This window comes from Python bivittatus, unplaced genomic scaffold, assembly GCF_059951505.1.
Source record: "Python bivittatus isolate LINGU-HERP-01145 unplaced genomic scaffold, Pbiv_v1 ctg000080_np1212, whole genome shotgun sequence".
In the NCBI taxonomy this organism is placed as follows: Eukaryota; Metazoa; Chordata; class Lepidosauria; order Squamata; family Pythonidae; genus Python; species Python bivittatus.
Window position 1 is genome coordinate 1,478,031 of NW_028277035.1, and position 25,077 is coordinate 1,503,107.

Below are 25,077 nucleotides of genomic sequence, written 5' to 3' on the forward strand. Positions count from 1 at the left end.
GAATGCCCAGTTTGTTAGGCCATTCTCTGTGATAGCATTAATCAGGTCTATGGCTTTTATTTGCAACTTCCAGGCATACTGAAAATGCACCCTCATTTTCCATTGTTCCCTTCTGGTCCTGGAATGCCCTCCTTGACCTTTGCCCACCTCTACTCATTCCTGCATCTTGGTGGAGGGAAGGAAAATTTGCAGTAGTGTATTTTACACTCTTGAGTTCTTTTGGAAGGCCTACCCCAGCACCAAGCATTCTTGGGAGATGGTATACAATAGTCATCTACCTTGCCTCCTTTGACAGTTCCATTTGCAAGACCCTCACAGCGACAAGCTGCCCAAATGGCTCTGCAATAAAGTTTCTGCACCTACCAGTAGTTCTGACTCTGGGCAAAAGTGTAATTCTGATCCTTCCTGACCCTTTTTCTTTAAAAAAGAAAAAGAAAAGACCTCTCCTTCCCTCTATCTCAAGTCAGGAAGGGGGATGTCAGGAAGGGGGAGAAGTGGAAAGTTCTGAAATGGGGTAGTTCCTGACGAAGTAGAAGAGATGGAAGTAGCGCCCCCATTCCTGGCTTGGCTGAGGAGATAGGGTAGAGAGGCCTGAAAGGGATAGGATGGAGCCCAGAGAGGGGAATAGAGTAAAGACTGAGGCTGGAACCAGTGGTTCTCCAACTAGAAATGGCAGTTATATAAGCATGCAATAACTACTCTGCTTCAGGGCCACTGAGTGCAATGCCAAGAGTCTTTTAATTCATGGGAAGAAGAGAAAGAATAACTATGTTTAAAACACAGGGTATATTTCCAACATTACACTTGGAATCATCTATTCTATGTAGCTTCATTCTTGTCTTTATTATTTATTCTTGCAATAAAGATTCTTATCTAGCCTAGCTCTGTCTTTTGAGATTTTTGTCTAGTTATGCCAAGGATCTGAATTAAGCCATAAAGTATCCAATCTGTGATTTATTACTGAGTCTAACAGACTTAATTTAATTTAAACTTGATTAAAATTAAGTTTGGCACAAATTTTGAAGTGATTTTGGGGTTGAATTCGAGGCTTTTGAGGGCACATGTGCCTCTTGGGCTACCTATACACCTCTGTCCTAGATCATACAATCCTGGTCTGCTTATTCTTATTCTCAAACTGCCTTCACTGTAATTTTTAAAATAAATCTCAGCTGCATCATCCAGCAACACCATATTTAATTAAATGCTTCATGTTGAACTAGTGAGATTATCCAGAACAAAGAAAAAGCTTTTTATCCTATACCAAATAGTTTTCCACTGTCTCAAGCAGCATTTGAGTAAGAGTGCTTTTACATCCTTTCAAAGTCTCCCACAGACTAGGTTCAGGTACAAATGTTGTAATGCAGGACCAGATTTGAAATGCAGATTTTATTATATGTATTAACGGAAGGCAAATCATGGTCTCATGGGTGAAAAAGCCCTGTCAATGAAAGTAAGGACCAAATATTTGGTCTATTGACATAATGAAGATTTTGCACACATTAATAAGTCTACCTCCATACCTCTCAGAATTAAGGCTGTTTAGCCTCTTCTGAGCTAGTTAGGCCCTATCCCCAGTCACAGTAGTATTATCATGTATGGACCCAATCTTTCCCTTCAGTCATACAATGTTTTCCTCATCTCACCCCCAGCCCGTGAATGAAACACGAAGTCTACAGCTTCTCCCATCATGCCAACACTATTCCATAACAGGGACAAGGTGTGAAAAATCTGTTATGCTTTACAATACCACCTGTTATCTTGGAGATGAGGTTAAATTATCTGCTTTGGAAATGGTCAGAGGTGTATGTTGGGAATATTGGGAACCATGGATGTGCCCACTCCCTTCTGGTCACTAGCTAATCTCTGCTGCAGCCATTTCTCTTCCAATATTTGCCATCTCCATTAGTACTTTTTTTTTTTTAGTTCCTTGACACCATGTTTTCTCCAAAGGCATCGGATAGCAATGAATATTGCTGATATTATAAATATATATGTCTGATTTATAAATATATCTAATTTATTTTATAACATTTTAGTATTTTCAGAGCAAGATCATCTTCCAAAACTGCTCACTACAACCAAGATTTAAGTCCACCCTCAGCCTTGGAAATTCACTGAGTTACCCTGTGCCAGTTAATCTCTCTCAGCCCAACCTATTTTGCAGGGTTACCAATGCTGCCTTGAGCTCCTGAAGGAAAGGCAGGATATAAAATAAATAAGTAATAAAACATGACACATGGGTCCTGTCTTCAGGAATAAGAACAAAACAAAACAAAAAACAAAAACAAAGTTATTTGACAGAAGAATGAAGAAGTAGAACAGATTAGTTTGACATGTTAAAATAGTTAGAGGCATTATTCTGCAATCACAGTCCAGCTGAAAGTGACCACGATCTTCCATTTGTAATCCTCTCACTGCTAGTTTTTTCTTTCCACAAAAAGGCCTTTAAGTAGGAAAGACAGAAGATTTGCACAATGCCTTCTGTCTGGTGGTGCTAGGATCCTCTATCTAATTCAAGCCAAACTAAGCTTTCCCATGCCAAGAGAGAGATGCCATTGTTCCTGTGGCTCGTAGTAAAGGACAGAAAATTCTTCCTAGTTGCACTTCAGGTTAGCTAGTAAGAGGGTGGGGTTTTGTTCTGTTTCTGGCATCTTTGAAAGAAAACTCCACCCAAGCCAAAAAGAACTGGGAAAAAAGCAACATCTAGCTTCAGTAATGAAAGAGGGTGAGCCTAAATATGTTGTTGTTCTCGTTAAGGTCATTTCTGTATGAAGAAATAGGACCAGGACCCAGGCTAAGACAGACTTCAGCTTTTGCTCAAGTCCAAGAAGGTATGAGAAGATTAAAAGTAATGATACGAGGTTCCCAAATAAGGACACTTTCAAACCAAATATTTGCGTATTTGGTTTAGGTAGGTTTTGCTTGGCACAAATATAAGGCTAGATCCCTGAGGCTAATTCTGCTGATCCTTATGATAACCCCTCATTTCCATTTTTTCAGATGGGAAGCAGAGGCACGACAGTGTAATGTGCTGACCTGGGCCCAGAGCCGGTGTTCGATTTCTAAAAGAAAAGGAACTTCTGAGGTATTGAGCAAACGGGAGTTACTCCGGAAAATGAAGCTCTCTGGCTCAACATAGGGTACCCTCAACAATACTCGCAACAACGATACTCTTATGTGGGTTGAGCAAATACAAAAAATCAGACCCCGGGGCAACCGATAGAGCCTTGCCACCGACAAATGCGACCCACCCATCTTATTTCTTTACTCTGTGCCCTCTCCTATTTGTCTCTTCAGCTGTAAAAAAATGCCCCTTCTAATTTAGCGATTCGAAAACCATCGGGACATTTTCCAGTCGGGCGGTTCTTTTACCGCAGCAAGAGCAACAGCGAAGATTTCCCCAGAGAATAACAATGGCGAAGACTTCCACTAGCAAGAGGTCCAGATTTCAACGGGTGGGTATAGGTGCCCCCCACCCAACGCTTCCCGCCTGGCACCGTTAGGGACTCCGCCCCTGCTCTCCAAATCCTGCCGGAATGCAAGCCTCAAATCCGCCTAGTAGCTAAAATGCGTCTAGAATTCCTCTGATGAAGAGAACGGGGGAGAAAAAGACAAGGAGGGAGGTCTGTCGTCCTCCCTTCCCGCCTCCTTCCCTCTCCCCTCCTGCTTCCACGTCTTTGGCATGGATTTTCTTGCAGCAGTTCCATGCTAGAGGTCTCCACCGAGCTGCACAAGTCGGAACTGGCTGCATAGGAAGCTTGCTCTTTCTTTTGTGCATCACCCAGTGAACTCGCTGCAAGTAACAGCCCTGCAGCATTCAGGTCCGGATTTCCATCCGTAACAAAGACGCAGCACCTGTCCTCTCTTTTCAGAAAGCGCGGAGGACAAGAAAGGGGGAGGATATTCGTGCGCCACGTCCCTGGCCTTCCTGCTCCCTCCCTTTCTCCTTGGCGGAAAGCAGATGAAAAGAGAAGGAAGGTGATGCAGACAGTGGGGAAAAATCTTTGAGCATGGGGGTACCGACGCAGCAGCACTGATTACAGTAGAACATCTGCAAAGCCATTGTTTCGGCCTCAGGACTCCCGGGATCGGCCTCAGTGGGTCATCCTCGCCGATTCCCGCCTTAAAGTCTGGCGACTGGTCGCTTCCTGCCCTCACCAGCGTCGGTCTCCTGGAAAACATCCCCTTTGGTCTCCTCCCGCCTCCGTTTTCTTCCCACCCCTTGATGCTCTCTCACTCTGCAGTACAGTATTATCTTTGAGAGGTCGGCCTTTCTTTGCTCACAGCTCAGTTTTGGATGTTTGCGGGGTAGAGCTCATGCTAAGCGCAGACAGGATGGAGGAGTTTCAGAGTGAGGAGGAGGAACCCTGGTACGACCAGCAGGACTTGGAGCAAGGTAAGGAAACGTATAAACACCAGCACCCCAGCCAAGGTGCGCTTCACACGGGGGACGGCGCGAGTCGTGACCCAGCAAATCAGGACAAGACCAGGAGGAAGCTAGGTTAAAAAAAGAAGCTTCGCATCTCTTGTTCTGGAAGCCCTATTTTGCAGCATCTCACAGGGAATTTAAAGTCACCAAATTGCATGTGTAACCATTCACAGTGTGCCCTGGGGACAATTTCAAATTAAAATGCCTCTGTAGACCCAGAGGAAGGTTTGCTTTGCACTTGTTACTCTGTTAGGCTAAAACTGGTTTATATCATTAGGGCTCATGGAGCTTCTCCCCTGTAGAAACTCTTAAAATGCTTGGCTGATTTATGTCCAATCAATTAGCTTACTCATCCTGCTAAACTTACTTAGTTTCAGTGAAGTCAGTTGTAGACAGTTGTAAATCAGAGACGGATCAGGTTTTCAACTGAAAATAATCCAACAGTAAATGAACCAACATTTTAAAAAGACAGATAATTTGTAAATTTTGTATTGTGCAGCTTCTGGCAGTATTTTTCAATGAATCACAGCAAATTCAGCATTTCTTTTGTTGAAACATAAAAGTTTTCCCAACCTGGGGAGCAGAACAAGGAATTTGAAAATTAATAATTATTTAGACCTTAAGTATTTATTTTACAACATTACAAAATGATGATTAGGTATTTATCTAATTCACATTAGATATCATTATCTAATAATTTTTTGTTGTTACATTTCCTAGATGGCTTCTTAGGAGAAGATTGTTTAAAACATTAATAAATTAAATACTGACCCTGGTTTAACTATATTAATTGCTGGTCAGTTCTCTTTTATAGAGAAAGGGCTATAGCTTAGGACCTTTGTGTCACATTAATTTAAGCATGTCCTAAACTTTTCCACCAAAACACTGAATCTTAAATTTGGTCAGATTATGATCTTATTTAAGGATTATAACTTGTTCCATGTTGTTTGCATAAAGTCAAGATCCTAAAAGGAAAGATAAAATTGGATCCTCTGTCAAGAAACTTGATTAAGGTAGGACTAGGTGAACCTGAACATATACTTGTTGGCCCATTTCTTGGATCAGCAGCAGTAAATACGTTCTACAGCAGTGAGATAACCAAGGGGTTTGTTTGATGACTATGAACTGAAATTTTTGCAGTATTGTACTCTAATAATTCTGCATTATCATTTAAATGAGAAATAAGGTTGTGCAATGTGAAGATGTGTGTTTGATTAGTACTATTTGGAGAGCTAGTGCATCTTTAAATATCAACATTAATATTTGCTGAGCTAGCACTAAAGTGGTTAAGTTGTGAATATGCCACCCGCAGCCCTAGTGCAAGTTCAGACACACAGTTTTACACTGTTTCTTGCAGGGGTATCATGCAAGCACATCAGGTTGATAAACTGGCAAAATTATTGAGTAACAATGTTCAGAAAAGTAGTGTTTATAATAAATACTAGAAATATAAATAACTTCCTTAAAGTTAGTCTCAATTCTTGGTGACTTCATGGACATTTTCATAAAAATTGTTGACAACAATATGGAAGTAGTTTACAAATGCTTTTTTCCCAGGATTTTCATTTTCCTAGTCTAATCTGCAGGCCTGGTATTTTCTGGTAGTCTGCTAAGGAACTAAGACACAGGACCAACCTTGCTTAACTTCCTGAGATCAACCAAGGTATCGATACAGACAAAATGTAGGAATTAGCCTAACAGGGTATGATTACATGATGCACAAAGCTGTCATGTATTAACACTATTGTACTACATGGAGCTGTGTTGAGCCAGGGTAATACTCTGAGACATTGATACTCATTGTGGGATTGTCATTTTTGGTTAGAAAGTGTGGAGGCTGGTATGATGCAATGTGGTTATTAGTTATGCAGTAGAAAGGGAGTCTGGAGGCTATCTCCATGAAGGAAAAGCAAAATTTGGCAAGGGTCTCTGCTCTTCAGATTAAATGCTTTCATTGCTAAAGGCAAAATACTTTAAGAACAATGGTTGTTCGGTGAACTCATCGGTAATGGATATATTACTGTGGTTTTTCTAGTTCAGTTAATGATACATAAAATAAAAGTGTTCTATAAGCTACAGTGCTTTATATAGAAGCTAACGTAAAGGGTTACACACACTAACTACCTGACTCTTATTGTAATGAATTATATCCAGTTGCAAAAGTATATAGTATTTGTAACGCTTGCATTTTCTTTTATTCTAAGCTAGTTTCAGTATTCTTATGTGTGTCCCAATGAGTTAGGTTACATGTAATACCAGTTTTTATACTGCTTTTTATTTTTTGCTTTTCATTAATTATGTTCCTTTCCTAAAAACAATTAGTGCATAGACTTAGTTCCCTCTTGCTCTTTCCTTGTATCAGACCGGACAGTTAAAAAATTGATATGAATAAAATCATTAATTTATAATCTGGTAGCTGATGCAAAATGCAGAACATTGCAGTTTCATTTTATGATCTCAGTTCTGTCAGTCATAGTAATAAAAACATTTCTGTCTCATATTCTTGAAAGGTAGATGGACAGTATCATCTAAAAAGCCTTTCCCAAATAGATGCCCTCCAAACGTGTTGTAGTGTAATTCTCAATATCTCCAACTAGTATGGTCAAAAAATTCTATAGGCTCTAAATCTGGGAGAAGTTGGCCTTGAGACGAAGAATGTAACTCCCATAGCAGTCCCACAAAGCCTTTGATGTAGCCTCCAAAAGGTATTGCTGAATTATCATCTTTAAAGCAAGAGGAAGGGGATATACAAGGAGGAATTCTATGTACTGTTTGAATTAACTTCAGGCAACAGCAAGATATTGTGAGCTATGAAATTCAAAACGTTCAGGATGAGAATGATATTTGGGGGCTTCTTCCAGCACTTCAGTTCTCTGCTTTTGCAGATGTGTGTTCCATAGACAAAACTACTATTATATTGATTGATTTTAAAATGTTACATTATGGACAAATGTCTTGGATTAATTTTTTGGATCGGATTAGCTTCCTTTCAGATTTAAATCTGCTGCTGAATATGGGTAATGAAGTATCAACAAAAATGGGCTTATTTTGTTTCTTGCAGTAAGATTTGGTACCTCCCTTTTCTTTTTTTATACTTCTTTCATTGTTAACAAGCAGCTGGAGGCGATACTGCAATAGCACATTTAAATAGTACCAATAATTACTGGGTTTGTTGGGTTTTGCCTGTACAGTAATGCTTCCATCCGAACACAGACAACAGCCTGTAGAAAAAATTAGTTTGTTGGAATACACATTTTCATATATGTATTTGGTTTAATCATTCCTCCCATTCCCATTTGCTGAAGGAAAGCATTCTGGGATCCAAGTGTTGCTCCTTGCAGGAAGTGCTATGATTAGTATGCACGAACAGAGGAAGAACTACGGAGGGAAGCAGCAACAGTGAGCTTTGTTTCTGTCAGCTGGAACATGATGATGTGGCTCTTTTGACATAATCCAGCAGCTTTCCAAGGAATGTTTGCTAAGAGTTGTCAAGGGAGAGAATTAGGAAACTTAACTCTGAAGAACCAGAGAACATTTTCTATACCTTTGCATCTTGCTTGCTTCGCAGTTAATGCTTCTTTAAAATGAATTGCAGTTGGATGCCAAAAACACTTGGCTCTTGCTGGGATTTGTCAGTCACATTCAAGAGCATGACACACACATCTCCTTTTGTAATCTATCTCTATATATTGCATCCCACCCTGTGCCAGCCACCTTTGAAGACTTGGTGTGCTTTGTCCCCCATTTCATTCTCACAGCAACCTTGTGAATTGGTTTAGGCTGGCACAGAACAGTTGCCCCAGATTTACCAGCAGAGTACATTTTAATTTCTTGTACATAATTACACAGATTAGTTACCACAGTCTAGATCAGACCTGCCCAACATACAGCCCACCAAGCAGCCTTGTGTGGCCCGTCAGCATTTCTTAAAAACTCAATAAATCTGTCGCTACCACCAAAAACACGCTGCCAACGCCTCCAGGCCTCACCAACACCACCAGCTCCGTCACTGCTGCGCTGCCAGTCACCAAACAGCTGATTGGCATATCAGGTATTCCTTGTGGTCTGTGATTATTTTTAAATAAAAATAATTTTAATCAATGTGGCCCTTTCCTCTCTATAAGTTGTCCAGGCCTAGTCTAGATCATCATGTCTTTCCAACATATACTAAGAGCAATATACTAAGAGCAAATTGCAACTTACAGTACAGTAATATGTTGATGGTAGTTTTCTTAAGTAAACAATGCAGTAATGGATTGGCAAAAATGACTTCGGATTTCAGCAGTATTTATAATGCAGATATTTTATAAAATTTGATAGTTTTGTGGAATTCTTGTATAAATATATTCCACATGGCAAACTTCATAACCTAGCTAATTGCTGAATTACAGGGTTTCCATATTGAGTTAAATTCATATGTTCACATGAGCACAGCTAATTTAACACATGCAATTAAAAATCTATGCTAGAGAAAAAGCTTGAATTAAAATAATATTTGGCAAGAATATTTAAATCTTGTGTTATTTAATAGTTCTTTAAATAATGCTGGATTTTTTAAAACTATCCTAGTATCAATTTTAGGTAATCGTCACTCATTTTCTTGCCTCGGGGCTTATGGTCTAGAAATGTGATTGTCAAATTATTAGCTTGAAACTTCATTGTATTTTTATATGTATTTAATTTCTCAAAAATAATTTGTTTATTTTAGTGGAGATATATATTAAATATAGGAATAATATATAGTAGAATTATATACTATTATATACCATTCTTATATACGTGTGTGTGTGTGTATGTATGCCTAGCCCAGGTAGTTGCCAGAAATCAAATATATAATAAAAACCTATTTACACTCAGAAACACTTCTCTGGAATCCAGATTTCTGTACTGAAATATATAGTATGAGTTATTTTATTTGTAAAGTTTTATATGTGAACAAACCCCCCTGCCCTGCCAAAAAAGCAACCACTGTTACGTTCAAAAATACATTAGCCATTTAACTGAATTATGCCAGATTTGGTCTATGTTACAGATAGCTATACGGACTACTTCATCTAGCATTGAAAAATTAATTGCATTCCAGCAAAAATATGGGAAGGCTCAGAATTATTTTTCCATTTTTTTCCCTAGGGCATTTATGTTTTGTTTTGTCTTCTGAAAATTGAAGATATTTTGAAAGAGTAAAAAATTCTCTCCAATTAAATAATTTATTTTAGAATAATAAATACATTAAACAAAATCTCATATATGCTATCCTTTCTTTCTCCCAGATGTTTTCTATTCATTAGTAATAGGAAAACATCTAACTGACTATCCCGGCCTTCCTGTCCTATGCACATAGGAGAAGCAGGGTGGTGCCCTTCTCCAGTGTAAGAGTCAGGTGCATTTCTGCACAATCAGTTTGGGAAAGGCCTCCATTTTTGCCAAAGAAGGAATTTAGTCACTGATTTGCTTGTGGGTTTGTCTAGTGCTCATGCAAGATCCAGAACACTTCTTTTAAATCACTTTTGAAGTGTGCCCATCCTGTTCCATAAACATACCGCTTTGGTCAACTCTTTCAGCTTACCAGGCCTGGCTTTCCACTGGTGTCTTACTGGGGTAGATATATTTTTAGTAAAGACACTTTTGTGGGGATACTAGCCATTGCTTTCTGTTTGCTGGAATTCATATTGTTTCTTAAATGATCATCCCCCAATTTGATGCCTTGTAGACATCATGGAGCAAGTTCAATTATTCCTAGCTGAGAAGTATGAAAGTTGAAGCCCAATACTGTATATCTTCAAGGCACCTAGATTGAAGATAGTATCTTACATAAATTGTAGAGCCAATTTAAACTGTCAGAATCAAGAATAAGTTTAATCGTTGCTGTACCATTTTCATTTTAAGTTGTGTGAAGCCATATTTGCTTCCATGAAACAGCTTCTACAAGAGTATAAAAACTTTCAAATTAAAAATGTTTCAAGCTTGAAATGGGCTGTTCTTTCATCACAGGCATGGTTCTGAGGTGGTTCCAAGCTTAGCAAAAGTGTTTCAATCTTGAACTGGGCCCATTTCAAGCTGAGAAGATGTGGTTTGTTTAATTTGTTATGTGCCTTAAGCCTATTGAAAGTTTGACACACTTAAAAAAAAAACCTCTTTTGAAAAGAACAGGAACTTGCACTCTGAGAATTGGCAAATTTTCACTGGATTTTGGTGATACAGTTCAGGGGAGTGCTATTAAAAGGTGCCCAAGGGCCATTTGCAAGCCTCAGCTTGCCATTCCTAAATATTTCTACTGCTCACACCTATTGATCACATTATCTAATTATAAATAAAGGAATTGTGAAGTAGCAGCTTGAAATCTTGTTGGCATAGCCTTAAATCACAAGTGTGTTGGTTATTCTGGAAAATTAATGTTAGTCTATTGTTGCAGAGACAACTGAGATTTATATTATGCATTCAAAGCAGATTAAACCTTTGATTTGAAAAAGCTTTTAGGAAAAAACTGGAGCCTGAAGCAGAAGTCAAAAAGCTATAGGGATGTTTAGCAGGCTGCTTCTCTTGAAAAATCTTCAGAAAAATGTGTTGTTGGAGATAGGATTTCCTTGCTCCTGTGGTATGAGTAAGGCCAAAATAAAGATTATAATCTTGGGGGGGCAGACTGAAGTATGCAAGATATGAGCCAATATTGGAGTATATATTGTCTCTATTTTATGCTTGGAAACCCTGCTCATCACAAATATGGTAGTTATCTCAGTTGCAGTATTATATAATGTGGGAGGCAATGATCCTCATTAAATGTATAGTAGCTGAATAAATTATAGTAAAATGTATGAAGGAAAGCCATTTTCTGCTTATCAGATTTGTTCTATAGAAGAACAGAAGAAGTGCTTAAAGATAGCAATAAGAGTTCAGGAAAAGAACCATATCTTCATTCAAGCTATTAAAAGAGATAATATTTGATTTACAAATGATAGAATGGTGAGATAATGAACAATTTCTAAAATGTACATTAAATCTGGGAGGGAAGGAAAGATGTTATGACAAAATGTCCTGTTCAGTAGTTTGGTTGCCTCTGAGTCTTCATGACCCACTAGGTATCATTTTACCAGGATTGACTATCAGTAACTGCTTCTCAGAATTCCTGAAAATTCATGTTTGGGATACAAGTGAAAGCATCGAGTCATGTTATCTTCTGTAGGCCTTTTTTGATTGCTTTCATTTTTTCTAAGTATCAAGGATTTCTCTGATGACTCTTGTCGTTGCATTATATGTTTAAAATATGTAAGCTTTAGCTTCATTATTAGTGCTTCCAGTCAGCAGTCTGGCTGTATTTCATCTAATGTTGAATGATTTGTCCTCCTTGAGATCCATGATATTTTCAACATTTTCTTCAGCATCACAATTCAAAGACATCATTTTTTCTTTGTTCAGACTTTCTGGTGGTCTAAGTTTCTTAGCCATACATCACAATCAGGAAAACCATGGCTTTGACAATGTGTATCTTTGTTGCCAGTGTAATGTCACTGCATTTTGTCTAGATCTATCATAGTCTTTCTCTGAAGTACCAGATGTCTCTTATCTTCACTACAGTCCCCATTCCTATAAACCTTTAAGCCTAGGAAGGTGAAATCTTTATCTATTTGCGTTGGGTTGGCATTGCCTGTTGACATAATCTTAGGTTTTTTGTTTTGTTTTCTTTAAATGTTGAGCAGGATTCTGGCTTTTGCACTCTCCTTCCACTTCCAACAAGAAATTCTTGAAGTCTTCTTTGCTTCCAGCCATCAAAGAGTTATCAGTATATATGAGTTTTTAATGTTTCTCCCAACAATTTTAATTCCAATTTCTATTTCTTCAAGTCTAATATTTTTCACTATAACATATTCATAGAAATTCAATTAATAAGATGATGTGATACAACCCTTGGCATACTTCTTTCCCAATTTTGAGCCATTTAGTTGTCCATATTCATTCTGACTGTTAATTCTTGGTCATCATACAGATGATAGGTAGTTTTAAGGGCCACTCATAATTTATTGTAGTCTTTTTTTATATATAATTTTTATTAAGAATTTTGGTTATAATAGTAAAATCTAATGAAAACTAAACTTGAAGAAAGAAGAGAATAGAAAGAAGTGCAAGAGAAAAGAATAAAAAGAGAGAAGAAAGAGAAAACTAAGAATATAATAAAAAGAAAAGTAATATATAAAGAAGTGACTTCCAACCTGCATCACAAGTATAAACAAATTTGGTGACTTTTCACCCCTTTTAAGTTTACAAACATTTACCCTTCAATGGATATCCCATCTCTTATCTATACACATATTCATAAAACATCATCTTTTCAGTCCTGGTGTCAGCAGTAAGTCCATAAAGTCCAGAAGTTGCTATATCTTGTTTTAACCTTGATCAGATAAACAATGATTTTTCTTCACTTCTTCTTTGTCCCATTGCACAGAGTTCTTCAAGGCTTTAACAAGCCTTTTTGGTAAATCCAATAAGAAAAAATTATCCAGGTCACTCTCTTGGTATGTCATTTGTATTTCCCTTTTAAATTTTAAAACCTCAGCCAGTTTCTTTTGTAGATCCAGTGAAATATCCTTTTCTAAGACATTCTCTTGGCCTGTCAGTTGTAAATCCACTTTTGATACCATCTCTTATCTTGTCAGATAAAATTCCCTCAATAACATCTTTTGGACATAGTCTATCCATAGAGGCAGACATCATTACTGACATTGATATTGCAACTACTAATTTCTAACTAATTTATTGTAGTCAACGGAGTCAAAAACTTTTGTATAACCAAAAAAGACATTTTGGGGGGAACTCACTTGCTTTTTCTAATATCCTTTGGATGTTACTAATATGATCTCTGGTGTCTGCCACTTCTGGCAGTTCTCATTCCATCTACTATTGAAGTCAGGATTGCAGGATTTTGAGCATATAAGTACTACAATATTCTTTGGTAGTTGGGCATTCTTTACCACTGCCTTTTTTGATATATAAATTGAACTTTTCTAAATCCTTTTTTTTTCCAAACGTGCTTACAAACTGCAATTAGCGTTTTAACAGCATCAGCTTGTAAGGTATTCATCAAATACCTCAACTTTGTTGTTAGAAGTATTTTCTAGGGCCCGTTTAGCTTCACTTTCTAAAATATCTGATTTCATAGTTCAGTGATCAAACCTTGGTGTGTATCATTGATTTGGGATTCTTTTTGTACAGTTCTTCCTTTCATGTCATCTCTTCTTTATCATCTTCTTTCTCCAGTAGAACTACTTTGCTTTTTATTGTGCATATTTTTGAATAAAGAGTTTCCTTGATTTCTTTAATTTTCTTTTTAAAAATCTCTTGTCCTTCTCATTTGATTATAATCCTCAGTTTATTTGCATTGCTTATTTAGATATATGTCCTTGTCTATCCTTGCTCTTCTGTGGAACTCACTGGTTAGTTGGGCAAATTTTCCTCTGCTTCTGTTGCCTTTTGCTTTTCATCTTTCTTGTATTTTTAGTGTGTCATCAAACAGCCATTTTGTTCCTTTTGCTTTCTGTATTTCAGCATATTTTTGTTTGTTTCCTCTGTAATGATGTCACAGATTTCAGTCTAATCCATTAATTCTGCTTTTTATCTTTACCACATCATCAAATGGAATATCACTGAGATTGTATTTTGTAGGTCTGATTATTTTATTTGTCTTGTTTAGGTTGCCTTTTTTCAAAACATAGTTAGCACTAGGTCTTGTTTTTGACTGAACAGAAATTCTGCACCTTTGTTTGCAGAATGCATGCTACATTTGATTTAGTTGTTATACATCCATTGATCTCCATGTGTATAGTCATCCTTTATATTGTTGGAAGAATATACATAGATTTTTGCCATAAACATATTTTTCTTGGCAGGATGCTACTAATCTGTTTCCTTCTTCATTTCATATACCAAGACCAAATCCAAATGCTATTTTCTTCCAACTTTAGCGCTCATTCTTCTATAATTAGTATGCCTTTTAAAAATACTAATGGTGTTGTGTCACCAAGATGTTACAAGTTGCCATAAAAATGTTCAGCTTCCTGTTCTTTCCATCTATGAATGGAGCATAGACTTAGATCCCTGTAATATTGATTTGCTTGCCTCAGACATGAATAGAAATAATTTCATTGTTTGGGGGGTGGTAAATGATGACCTTTAATTATACATTGGATAATGACATTGGATAATGGTCATATAGAAAAATTATTAAAACTTTATTTGGTGTGCAGCTTAACTGCTAGATAATTGTTAAAATAGATTAAGCGAATAAACATTCATTTGCAAGTTTTATGAACAACTGTTTGTTTATGTTTTATTTAAGCTGCCCTAGAACTGATCTGAGTGTGACAAATGTGTCGGGTCACCCAGAGCTGTTTCAGTAACCATGACAACTTGGTGCCTGGACTGTTGCCATTTTGTTCCATTCTGATTTTATGAATTCTCAGTTCATGTTTTCTTATTGTGTAGCTTTCTGCCTTCCTCATTCTTCTTGACATAATACTGTATGTCTCTTTTGAGAAAAGGCAAACTGCTAAAGCTTCTTTATCAGATTTTATATGCTCTACTGAATAATAAATATTTATTCTGAAACTATACTATACTATATAATGTAGCAGTATGTGTGTGTTTTACAGAGGTACAGATTTCCCAAAGTCAGGCAGTGTGTAATGAAGATGTCCAGATGTGGGTTTTGAATTGCATCCTATCTCCAATAGTCCCCAAAAAGAAAATTTGCCACATAGTTCTCATTTATTGCTTCTATGTATTGAAATTCTGATGGGCTCCATTTCTATAATCATCTTAACTGAATAAGCTAGATATATATATATACATCCTCATATTCCACTTTCCAGTCTCCTTTCTTTAAATCAAGAACTCTTCAATTGACCGCTGTTTTCCATTTCATCTGACTCAGGGAATGATGGTGACACCAAGTAAAGATAAAGCAGAACCTTACGCCAGAGTTGATTTAAAATCCTGGCTTATTCCAGAAGTGGTAATCCTGTAAAAGTTTAATTTGATAAATACTTGTCTTCTCTAGCAATTTCTTTAATTCTTTTCTTTTTATTTCATCCAAATTAGCCTCTGTTTTCTCTTGGCTCTTCTTTTTAAGTTCAGTATTATACTGTATGACATAACTTCTAATAAAAGCTTTACTTCTATCCCAAACCATTCCAAATAAAGAAAGCAGTGCCTTTATTTAGATTGTTTTCAAAAAATTCTGTTAATTTTGGACTTCCAGTGAGGATTAATGGTGGTCTAGTCATCTTAGAGCAGAGATGGCACCCAGAGGGCCAGCCCTGGATGCCAAAACCTCTCTAGATAATGGAAAGATTGTGAAATAAACCACAATAACCCCCTATCTGTTCTACAGATAGCTGCTCTCCATAAGTAAACTGCAAAAACAAGTTTTTGTTGTTTGCTTGCAAGTTAAGTGGCTGGGAGACACAGGATTCCATTTAGGTTCACAGCTGCAGTGTAGCCTAATAAGGTAAGTAGTAAGACCAGCCAACCCTCATTTCTTAGCCACATGTGGAACTAATTATAGCTTGAGAGATCTTCTTTTACAACAGATAAATACTCCCCTTGGTGAGTCTCATTTTTTTCTGGATTACAAAATTAAAGATTTCAAGTCTTAAAGTATAAAGAATATTTGGCAAAAAGCTTAACAAGGGGTGATATGAGAAAGCTTAAAACAGATGCAAGGGAATGTTATTTTTAAAAGACTAATTTTTCTACAAAACTGCATTGGAAAAACTATAACTGAATTAGGCAGTTGACTCAGACTTTCCATGGGGATGTTTTTTGCTTTTTAGCAAAGACCATAGATAATTGGTGGGATTTGCAAAACAAAAGATAAAGTTAACTTGAGTAGACTGAGTACTTGACTGTAACCGTGGAGATGCAGATGTGACATGTGCCTACAATTACAACATCAAAGGCACAAGGGGGGGTTGTTTTTCTCTTTTCCCTTGGTTAACACTTTCACTTTTGGACTATAGCGTAATGATATGTAAGACTGCACAGTCAAAAGAGAAAGCAATTCCATTAGACTGACTTCAGAAAATGTTTGATCAACTTAGTACTAAATTAGATGAATCACTTGAAAATAAATTTACAGCTTTTGAAAAAAATAGATGAAAGGATAAGGTGGAAATTTTGAAGAGTAAAATAGAAGTTATGGGTAGTGAATTGGAGAGAGAGCTGGACAATTTGGCTCTATTAGAATTGAGAGAGAAAGAATTTTGTCTGAGATTTAGAGCTATCCCACAGAGCTCTGATGCAAATATTAGAGAAAGAATTATACAAGCTTTGACACATTTTTTGGATTGGGAAGAGGAAGACACAGAGGCAGAGACTGATAAAGTCTATAGAATAACTTCAAGATTTGCAAGAACAAGAAATGTTCCAAGGGATATCTTGGTGCATTTTGTGAGGAAAAAAACAAGGGATCAAGTTCTGTAACAGCATTTCAATACAAGATTGAAGATTGATAACACAGATATAATTATCCTAAAAGAAATCTGTATCGGACTTCTACATAAAAGAAAAGAATACTCCTTTTTGACTGAAAGACTAAAGTAGGGGAAAAAATCATTTCGCTGGGACAAATTAGAGGGTTTGATTTTTACTTTTAAACAGCAGAGATTTCGATTTCAAAAATTCAGCAAGGAAATTTTTAGAAAAATTTAAAGAACTGGAAGAGGCTCAAATGGAGGTTGCAGAGAAGTCTATTTCACAACAGATGTAAAAGGACTCTGAAAGAGATGATACTGAATTAGGTGCTACAGATATTGACTTTTCTAAATGTTTGGCTTGACTATGGATTACAAATGTTTAATGGAATATAAATGGAGCAAATGCTCCCCAAAAGAGATGTTTTTTCATTATTTAAAAAAATTGAAACAGGACATAATTTGCCTACAACAGATTCATATTAGGAAAAAGGATATAAAATATTTGATTTATAAACATTTGGGTGAAGAATTCATTTTAGCAGGACCTAAAAAAAGAAATGGAGTTGTTCTGTATATTAACCCCCAGCTAAAACCAGAACTTGTATTGACTGATGAGCATGGTAGATTTGTTGGAGTGGAAGTTAAACTACATGGGGTTCTATGGTCCTGGGAATTTATGCACCAAATGAGGACAAAGTGACTTTTTACAAGTGACTTATGGAAAGATTAATACGTTTTTCTTATGAAAATTGGTATTTGATGGAAGATTAGAATGGAGTGATTTCCCCACAATTAGATGGAACATCAGATAAAAAATATTAAAAGCACTCAAGGTAAATTACCAAAATCTTTTTTTCATTTGATGGACAATTTAGGGTTAGTGGATGCATGGAGACAGAAAAATGGTAATTCTAGAGAATATACTTACTTCTCAGAAAGACATAGATCCTTTTCAAGAATAGATATGGTTTGGATTTCAAAGAATTTGGCAACTAAGATCTCTAAAGTAGGGATTTTACCAAAGACTTTTTCTTATCATAACCTTGTGAGTTTAGATTATAAAAGGAAATCTACTTGTTTTAGATAGAGATTAAATGAAATGTTGTTACAGAAAGAAGCAATAGTGGAGGATTGTAAAAAGAAATTAACAGAATTTTTTTGAAAATAATCTAAATAAAGGCCAGAAGTGGCAATCCCAGTTTCCCAATTTAGATGCAGTTATGTTTGTCAGCCCCTTTTAGGTTAACTCCAAATGTGAGAAAACAGGGATGACTGTGTGTACAAGATTTGTTCTATTTTGGGTTTTTCATTTAATAATAAACATTGAAATTACCATGGTAAAGAAAACAAGCTATAATATTAGGCCGTAAGTGCATTTTAAAACACTTGGAGGAGACTGTATTTGGTGGGAAGGGAACCCCATATCTTTATATATCCAATGAATGGTACAGAATAGCAGAAAGATCCAGGATAAGTCTGCTTTTTCATTTACTGTATTTTAATATTTTCACTGATTGGCTATGTAATAGGCTATATAACACACTAAATTATATGGTTGTTTGTAAGCATATTCTGTGAACTCAGACTTTATAAATCATGGTTAATGGGTGGGTTCTTGGCTGGGTTCACAGAACATAGTAATAACCATTTGTTTAACAAACAATAACTAAAGCAAATCTAGTTTAGTATAATGTCTGAACCCAGCCAATATATGCATGCAGAGTCCCTGGATATTTAAACAAATACTGGTATATTAAAGAAGTGGTCCTTCAATGGTTCAGGACCTGGGTATATGCAATTTCTACTCATCCAATAAGATCTAGTCCAGTGTTTCTCAACCTTGGCCGGTTTAAGCTGTGTGGACTTCAACTCCCAGAATTCCCCAGCCAGCATGGCTGGCTGGGGAATTCTGGGAGTTGAAGTCCACACAGCTTAAACCGGCCAAGGTTGAGAAACACTGATCTAGTCAGAAGTATTCCTTTTGAGACCCCTTCTTGACTGATTACCATCATCAGAATCCTTTTAAAAATAAATTATTTATTTGTTTATTTATTTTTGTTTTGTTGTATTTTCTGTTGCCTCTTTTCCTTGTGTTTCACCCAAGGTTAAGTCAGCACCAGTCCAATTAGATTTCAGGAAAGCCACCAAGCCCTCGTGGTTCTGGAACACCTTTGGGGATTGATAGTATTTTCCCTGCAGCAGGTGATTGTTGCTGTTGTCATTATTGTTTTTTCCTTGGTGCGTTAAAAGGTAGGAAGATTTATTCTTATTGGTTTATGGATTTATTTATGTTTTCTTTATTATACTTTTTATTTTATTTTTGTATTTTTGTAAACTGCACGGAGTCTTTTTGAAATTGAGCAGCACATAACTTGTTATTCCATTAATAAATTAATAAAAAATTAAATAGTAGACATTTTAAAATGGAAACTTTACTTTGTCTTTCAATGAAGTATTAGTCATAGAAAAAAAAATCTTAAATTATATTTTACTACTATTTCTCTATTTATATCTCTTCCAGCTCCTACAGAAGCATTGCTGCACTGGTTTTAAAATCCTGTGGCTAAAATCCTGGGCTTCCTAATCCAGTTAATGTAACCCCAATCCCAGCAGATGAAATTAGATGCCATATGGTGGGGAGAGAGGGTTATGAGTGATGTAATCCTCAGAAATGCAGGAAAAACTCTATGCTTTTCTACTTTTCTGAATCAGCATGAATACTTCTGTGCTAATACCTAGTAGTTACCAGTCAAATTCCCACCACACAACCATATCCTTATTTTATTTTTGCATTTGATTTTACGCAGAAAGACGAAACAAAACCCAGCTATGCCTTTTGTGGGAAGCTGAAAAGATGTCAAGCTGCCTTTCCCCCTGACAGACCTGAAGCCCAAGTGCTGGAAGGCATTGCGAGACAGAAGGTTCTGCAATGGGGAAATGGATCATAAGCTCCATGATGCTGCAATGCTTTTTATTGTTGTTTCAGTGCAATTTAATTCTGACTTGGCCTGTGTATACATTGGACATTGTGGGATCACAGAAGCCCACAGCTGCTTTCAAACTGGCACAAAGACTTCATGTGGAAGTGGTCTTAGTTTGATATTTCTGTTGCCCTTTCAATTGAATTATTGCACTGTCCTGTATGTAGAATTACAGGTACAAATAGTTCAAAAAGTTCAGTTAATCCAAAGGAAAGGGTATTTCAAGGAAGCTGCTCTCTTATGTATCTGTCTGGGCTCTTCAGTCTTCTTTGGAGGTATTTTTCTAGGTGGCTCACTAAGGGAAGAGCTACAAAGGATCCTTCTCAGTTGTGTGGCTTTGCTTTGGAATGCTCTCCAATATCCACATTAATGTCTTTTTCATATTAAGAAAGCCATGCTTTGTCCAGGGATTTCTGGCCATTTTTATCAGTTTAATTTTAAATACCCAACCTATGCTGGAATAGTTGGATGTATATTTCCTGGGTAATTTATTTATTGCATGCCATTATAATTCAAGGCACGGGGTTAATGTTAGAAAATGCAAGTGTTTTAGGTAACTTTGTAATTTGGCCAGAAACTTTGGTCATGGAATATAGTAGGAGTATAATAACTAATTAATACTGTTTCTCTTTCCATCTGATCCATTTTTGTTATGTTGTCAGTCTCCTGAGCGCACTTAGAAAATTGGAGGTGACTGTATGTGTCTTTTTAGCAGTAATTATGGCCTCTATTAATATGGCCCATTCAAGGAATACAGTTGTCAGCCAGGGCTTTTACATATCATGATTGTTCCAATTAACATTCAGTTGATTCTTAACAGTTCATTCTGTGCTGTAGTGCTCAGAACTGGAGATCAGATTTCTGGAGAATAACCAACAGATAGAAGTTCAGGAATACCAAACTCCTAAGCCAGACTTTGGATATTATATGGTGGTGCCTGAGAAGTCTTTGCCTGTAAAGGAAAATTCAGCAAAACTGACCTGCTGATAGCTTACTTTTGTTTTTAATACACCATTACTTCTTGACTGCAGTGTCAGACATGTTTATCACAATTCACCTTCTCCTTTTTAATACCTGTCCTCAGCTTTTTAAAGTTATTATCAATAGATTTAGTGGAGGCTGTAGTATAATCTTTGTCTTCCTATACATGTCCTAAATGCAATTAAAGGAAAGGCATGTTAATTCTGAAACCTGAGCCCTACAAGTGTGGGGAATGAGGCAGATGGAAAGAAGTGGGGCACCCTTCTCCTCCATTTACTATAGCAACCAATTCCAAATAATAGCTACCTAGCACCAATAGCTCGTTAAATTCAGAGACAACCAAGCAAAAGGCAGATTCAATTAGCACCTCAGTGGTAGCACTACCCCCTTCCATTTCCCACCAGGGTGGGATAATTAAGACATTTCCCTATAGCCATACTGCCCTGAGAGAGCTGTCATTTAAATGGGCAGCTGCATTTGAATGTCTCCATGATGTTCCACCTGAGACAACCAATACTCCAGTCTTCTCCCATATACATTGACAAAATGGTGATCAAGCAGAAGTAAAGCAGCTGTGAAGACTTGGTGAAATTGCTGATGGGAACAAAGGGACAAAATGAATTAGACAGTTGTTGTACAAAACTATAAACCCAACTTCCCCAAGTGTTTTGTAAACTACAAGACATTCTGGGTTTATTTAACCACTGCTGAAAGCAGTCAAGGAAGTTATAAGACAGTTATAAGAAAAAAAATCAAAGCTTAATTTCTGGGCTGCACTTATATACCAACACACAACACAAGTTCTTATTCTTGTTATCAGTATTTGTTTCTGTGATCATAACAATCAGGGCAACGTAGAACAGTAACTATAAAGGCATCAAATAAAAACATAACTTATAAATGATGGCGTCCAAGCAAGTAAAATGCCTTTAAAACAATTAGTTCACATAAAGTTTGGCCTAACAAGTTAAATACTTAGTAGGACAAGGGCATTTTGACCAAATAACAAGACTATGAGAGAGGAAGTTGAATAAATCTCTTTAGGAATGGGACAACCATAGTTTGTCTGTGGCCATGGAGAAGGCCTTCAATCAGTCATGTGTCAACCACTTCACAAGATGAAAGAATGGCAAGTTAATTTCTAGAGGGATGGGCCAAAAGTTTATAGCTGTCTCAGATAGTTGGTTGCTTATCATACATATTCAATATATATATTGAAGGATCTTACAAAAAATATATTAACTGTAAACATGTTTCCAGGTTAAATCAAAGGAGCTCATTTTTTAAAAACTCTTTACATTATAGGCTGGGCCCCTCATATCTTCAAGCTCTTCTTCATGAGGCTCTGAAGTAATATCAGATTGCCATGATCATAATCCTATTCCAGATGGCTTTGTATCAGAGAGTAGGGTCCTTATTTCGGTTCCCTTGAAGGCTTTTGGAATGCTTTTCCTGATGATACATATCTTTCTATAGAGGCCGCAAGACATACTTATAAGGCACACATTGCTGATTCTGCTGTTCTAGTGATATCCTTCTCCTTGTTATTTTTCTTTTTATTATGGAATTTATATGCCACTCTTCAGGACATCTTCTCTGAGCAGCTAAGAATTATAATATGAAATTAGGGTACCACGAATACAATTAGCACTGCTGACTCCTAATTTCCACCAGGGTGAGATAATTAGGACAATTTGCCCTACAGCTGAGCTGTGAAATAAATAAATCATAAGTAACCTTAAATCACTCATAAATATGTATGTGGAACAGTAATACAATATTTCTACCATGTGTAGGAAAAAATCATGTTGGAGGGAAATGATTCAATTATAAAAGAAGCTTAAAAAAAAATCCTCCCGTCTACAAAAAGTCAGGAACAAAGAAAATGTGGCTTTTATCGAATACTGTCACAAGATTCTTGGAATTAAAAGAATTATTATAATTGCAGATGTTGCTTTAATAATGTAATGTCAGACATTTGCTGAGTTTACTTTTGAAGTTTGACTGATACGGCTTTCAGCGGCATTGGCTGCTTTGGGTCTTGAAAAAATGGGTTAAAAATACTTTGCCCAAGTTAACCCTACCAGCATTGCATATGGCACTCCAAATTGCTTAGGGTAAAAGGTCTTCATATATTTTGCTTCTTCTGCTTTTCAGACTTGCACTTAGCAGCTGAATTAGGGAAGACGCTGTTGGAGCGCAACAAAGAGCTGGAAGATTCTCTGCAGCAAATGTACACCACCAATGAGGAACAAGTACAAGAGATAGAGGTACACGCAGCAGAGGTTGGGGAAGGGCAGGCAAATGTATAACTCAACCCATTTATGCTGCAGGCGCATATTAAGCATTGCTATGAAAATATATGTAAGTGTTTGGGTAGGATTTGATTTAGGACAGTCAGTGTTAGCAGTACCCACAAAGATGCATGACTAGGGTTAGGGTTAGGGTTGATGAGGGGTGAGAAGCACACATGAGAGTTGCTGAAACAAAACTGGATTAAGCTCTGAAAGAACAGAGTAGAACAGCTCCATGTCACAGTGTTTTGTCACTATCCAGGGAAGCACTCTGACCCCCAACTTATACACTTTCATCCTGAGCAGAACTTTAATATCACTTTGAGCTAGTCCCAGGTTCCTTTTTAACAAAGCCCCTGAAATGGAGCTGTATTGCTTTCTCCCATTTGGCTATTTTCCACTAAATTTCTTACTGAATTCTCCACCTTCCCCCCTCCTTTCTTTTTCTAGCTTAAAAGGTAGATTTAAAATGGCTTTATAATAACAGTTTTGTTTTTTAAAATGTACATTTGGGAGGGGGGGAGGAAAAGCATATTTTTAAAAACCCAGTATTTCTTTTTTTTTTTCCTTTTCTACCCAACAAAATGTTAGAAAGAAATTACGTAAAGTGGTGTTTCTCCACCTCAGCAACTTTAAGATGTGCTGTCTTAAAGATGGGAATACTAGGAGTTGAAATCCACACATCTTGAAGTTGCTAAGGTTAAGAAACGCTGATGAAAGGGGGCTCAGAACACACTGTCTGCCGGATAATTCTCCATCAACAGAATAAATTTGATGTGGGAGAAACCAACAAAATGAGTTGGAAGTGGCCATCCCTGGCTTGGGGGTAATAGAGAAAAAAAAGTCCGTCGTGTATCTCTCTGGGAGAGGAAGTTGGGCAGCATCTCAGAATGCTGCTGACTGCTTTGTTGTAAACCCCTTTTCCTTCATAGTCTCATGATGTAGAGCAGTTTTTAAGAGGGTGGAAAGAATTCCAGGAGGCATGCTGCGTGTGCTTTCCTGGTCAGTTAAGGGGAACTAAATCGGTGTATCTTATTTGATTTCTTAGATGAATGATCATCTGAATGAATGTTCACAAATGCTGTTTTTAAATTATACCTGTATAGTTAAATGTAAGAAGAAGGGAAGAAAAGGGAAAGTACAGTGAGGATTTCAAGATTGAGGTCAGCCCTTTGAGGTAGAACAGGTCAGGAAACAGACTACTCAAGAAATACTGGAACTCTGTTTTGTGGAGAAAGGCTATAGCACAAGAATCTTTAAAGCCTGACTGCATTTTCCTTTCCCTCCCTCTTATACCCCAGAGGGTTAAAGCAGAGTCAATTTGAGTTTCCTTCTAATGTTTTCTTCATTTACTGGGCTTAAAACAGGCTTTTGTAACTGTCACCACATAGTTTCTCCAAAGTCATCTCTCCACAGATGCTACTTTTGTGTGAAAGAAAAGATTATATTAATCTCTTAAGATAGCATATCCCATTTGCTCATTTTTATAATTGCTAGACTATGCTAAAACCGATGCCTGATTAATCAGAGGCACATTTTTAGTCATTTAAAAAGTTGTAATTGATTTGCCTCCCCTATTTATCTGAATACGTGGCTCTAGTGAATATTTTATTATGCTATTCTTAAGGAGTTTGGTTTGGCTGCACTTCATTTGTTTTCTTTCCAGTATTTGACAAAACAGCTGGAAATGTTGCGGCATATGAACGAACAGCATGCTAAAGTTTATGAACAGCTGGATTTAACAGCACGGGATCTAGAACTGGCCAACCAGAAGCTTGTGCTAGAGAGCAAGGCATCCCAGCAGAAGATACAATGGTAATGCTTTGTCTGGTGGGTCTGATTGGTAGATTTAAGATTTTAGAAGTAACACTGTGCTATCCTCAGATGATCAAATTTTGCATTCATGATCCTAGACAGGAAAGTAGAAC

General features: G+C 36.9%; 1 protein-coding gene across 1 annotated transcript in view; it reads left to right on the forward strand.

The window, feature by feature from the left end:
• Positions 1–25,077, forward strand: part of CDR2L (cerebellar degeneration related protein 2 like) — a 36,848-nt gene that overhangs the window by 2,484 nt on the left and 9,287 nt on the right. The window contains exons 2-4 of the mRNA XM_007428029.4: positions 3,001–4,396; positions 23,013–23,125; positions 24,816–24,964. Of these exons, the coding sequence (XP_007428091.1) occupies positions 4,318–4,396; positions 23,013–23,125; positions 24,816–24,964 (341 nt within the window). The 5' untranslated portion in view covers positions 3,001–4,317. The remainder of the gene's footprint in view (positions 1–3,000; positions 4,397–23,012; positions 23,126–24,815; positions 24,965–25,077) is intronic.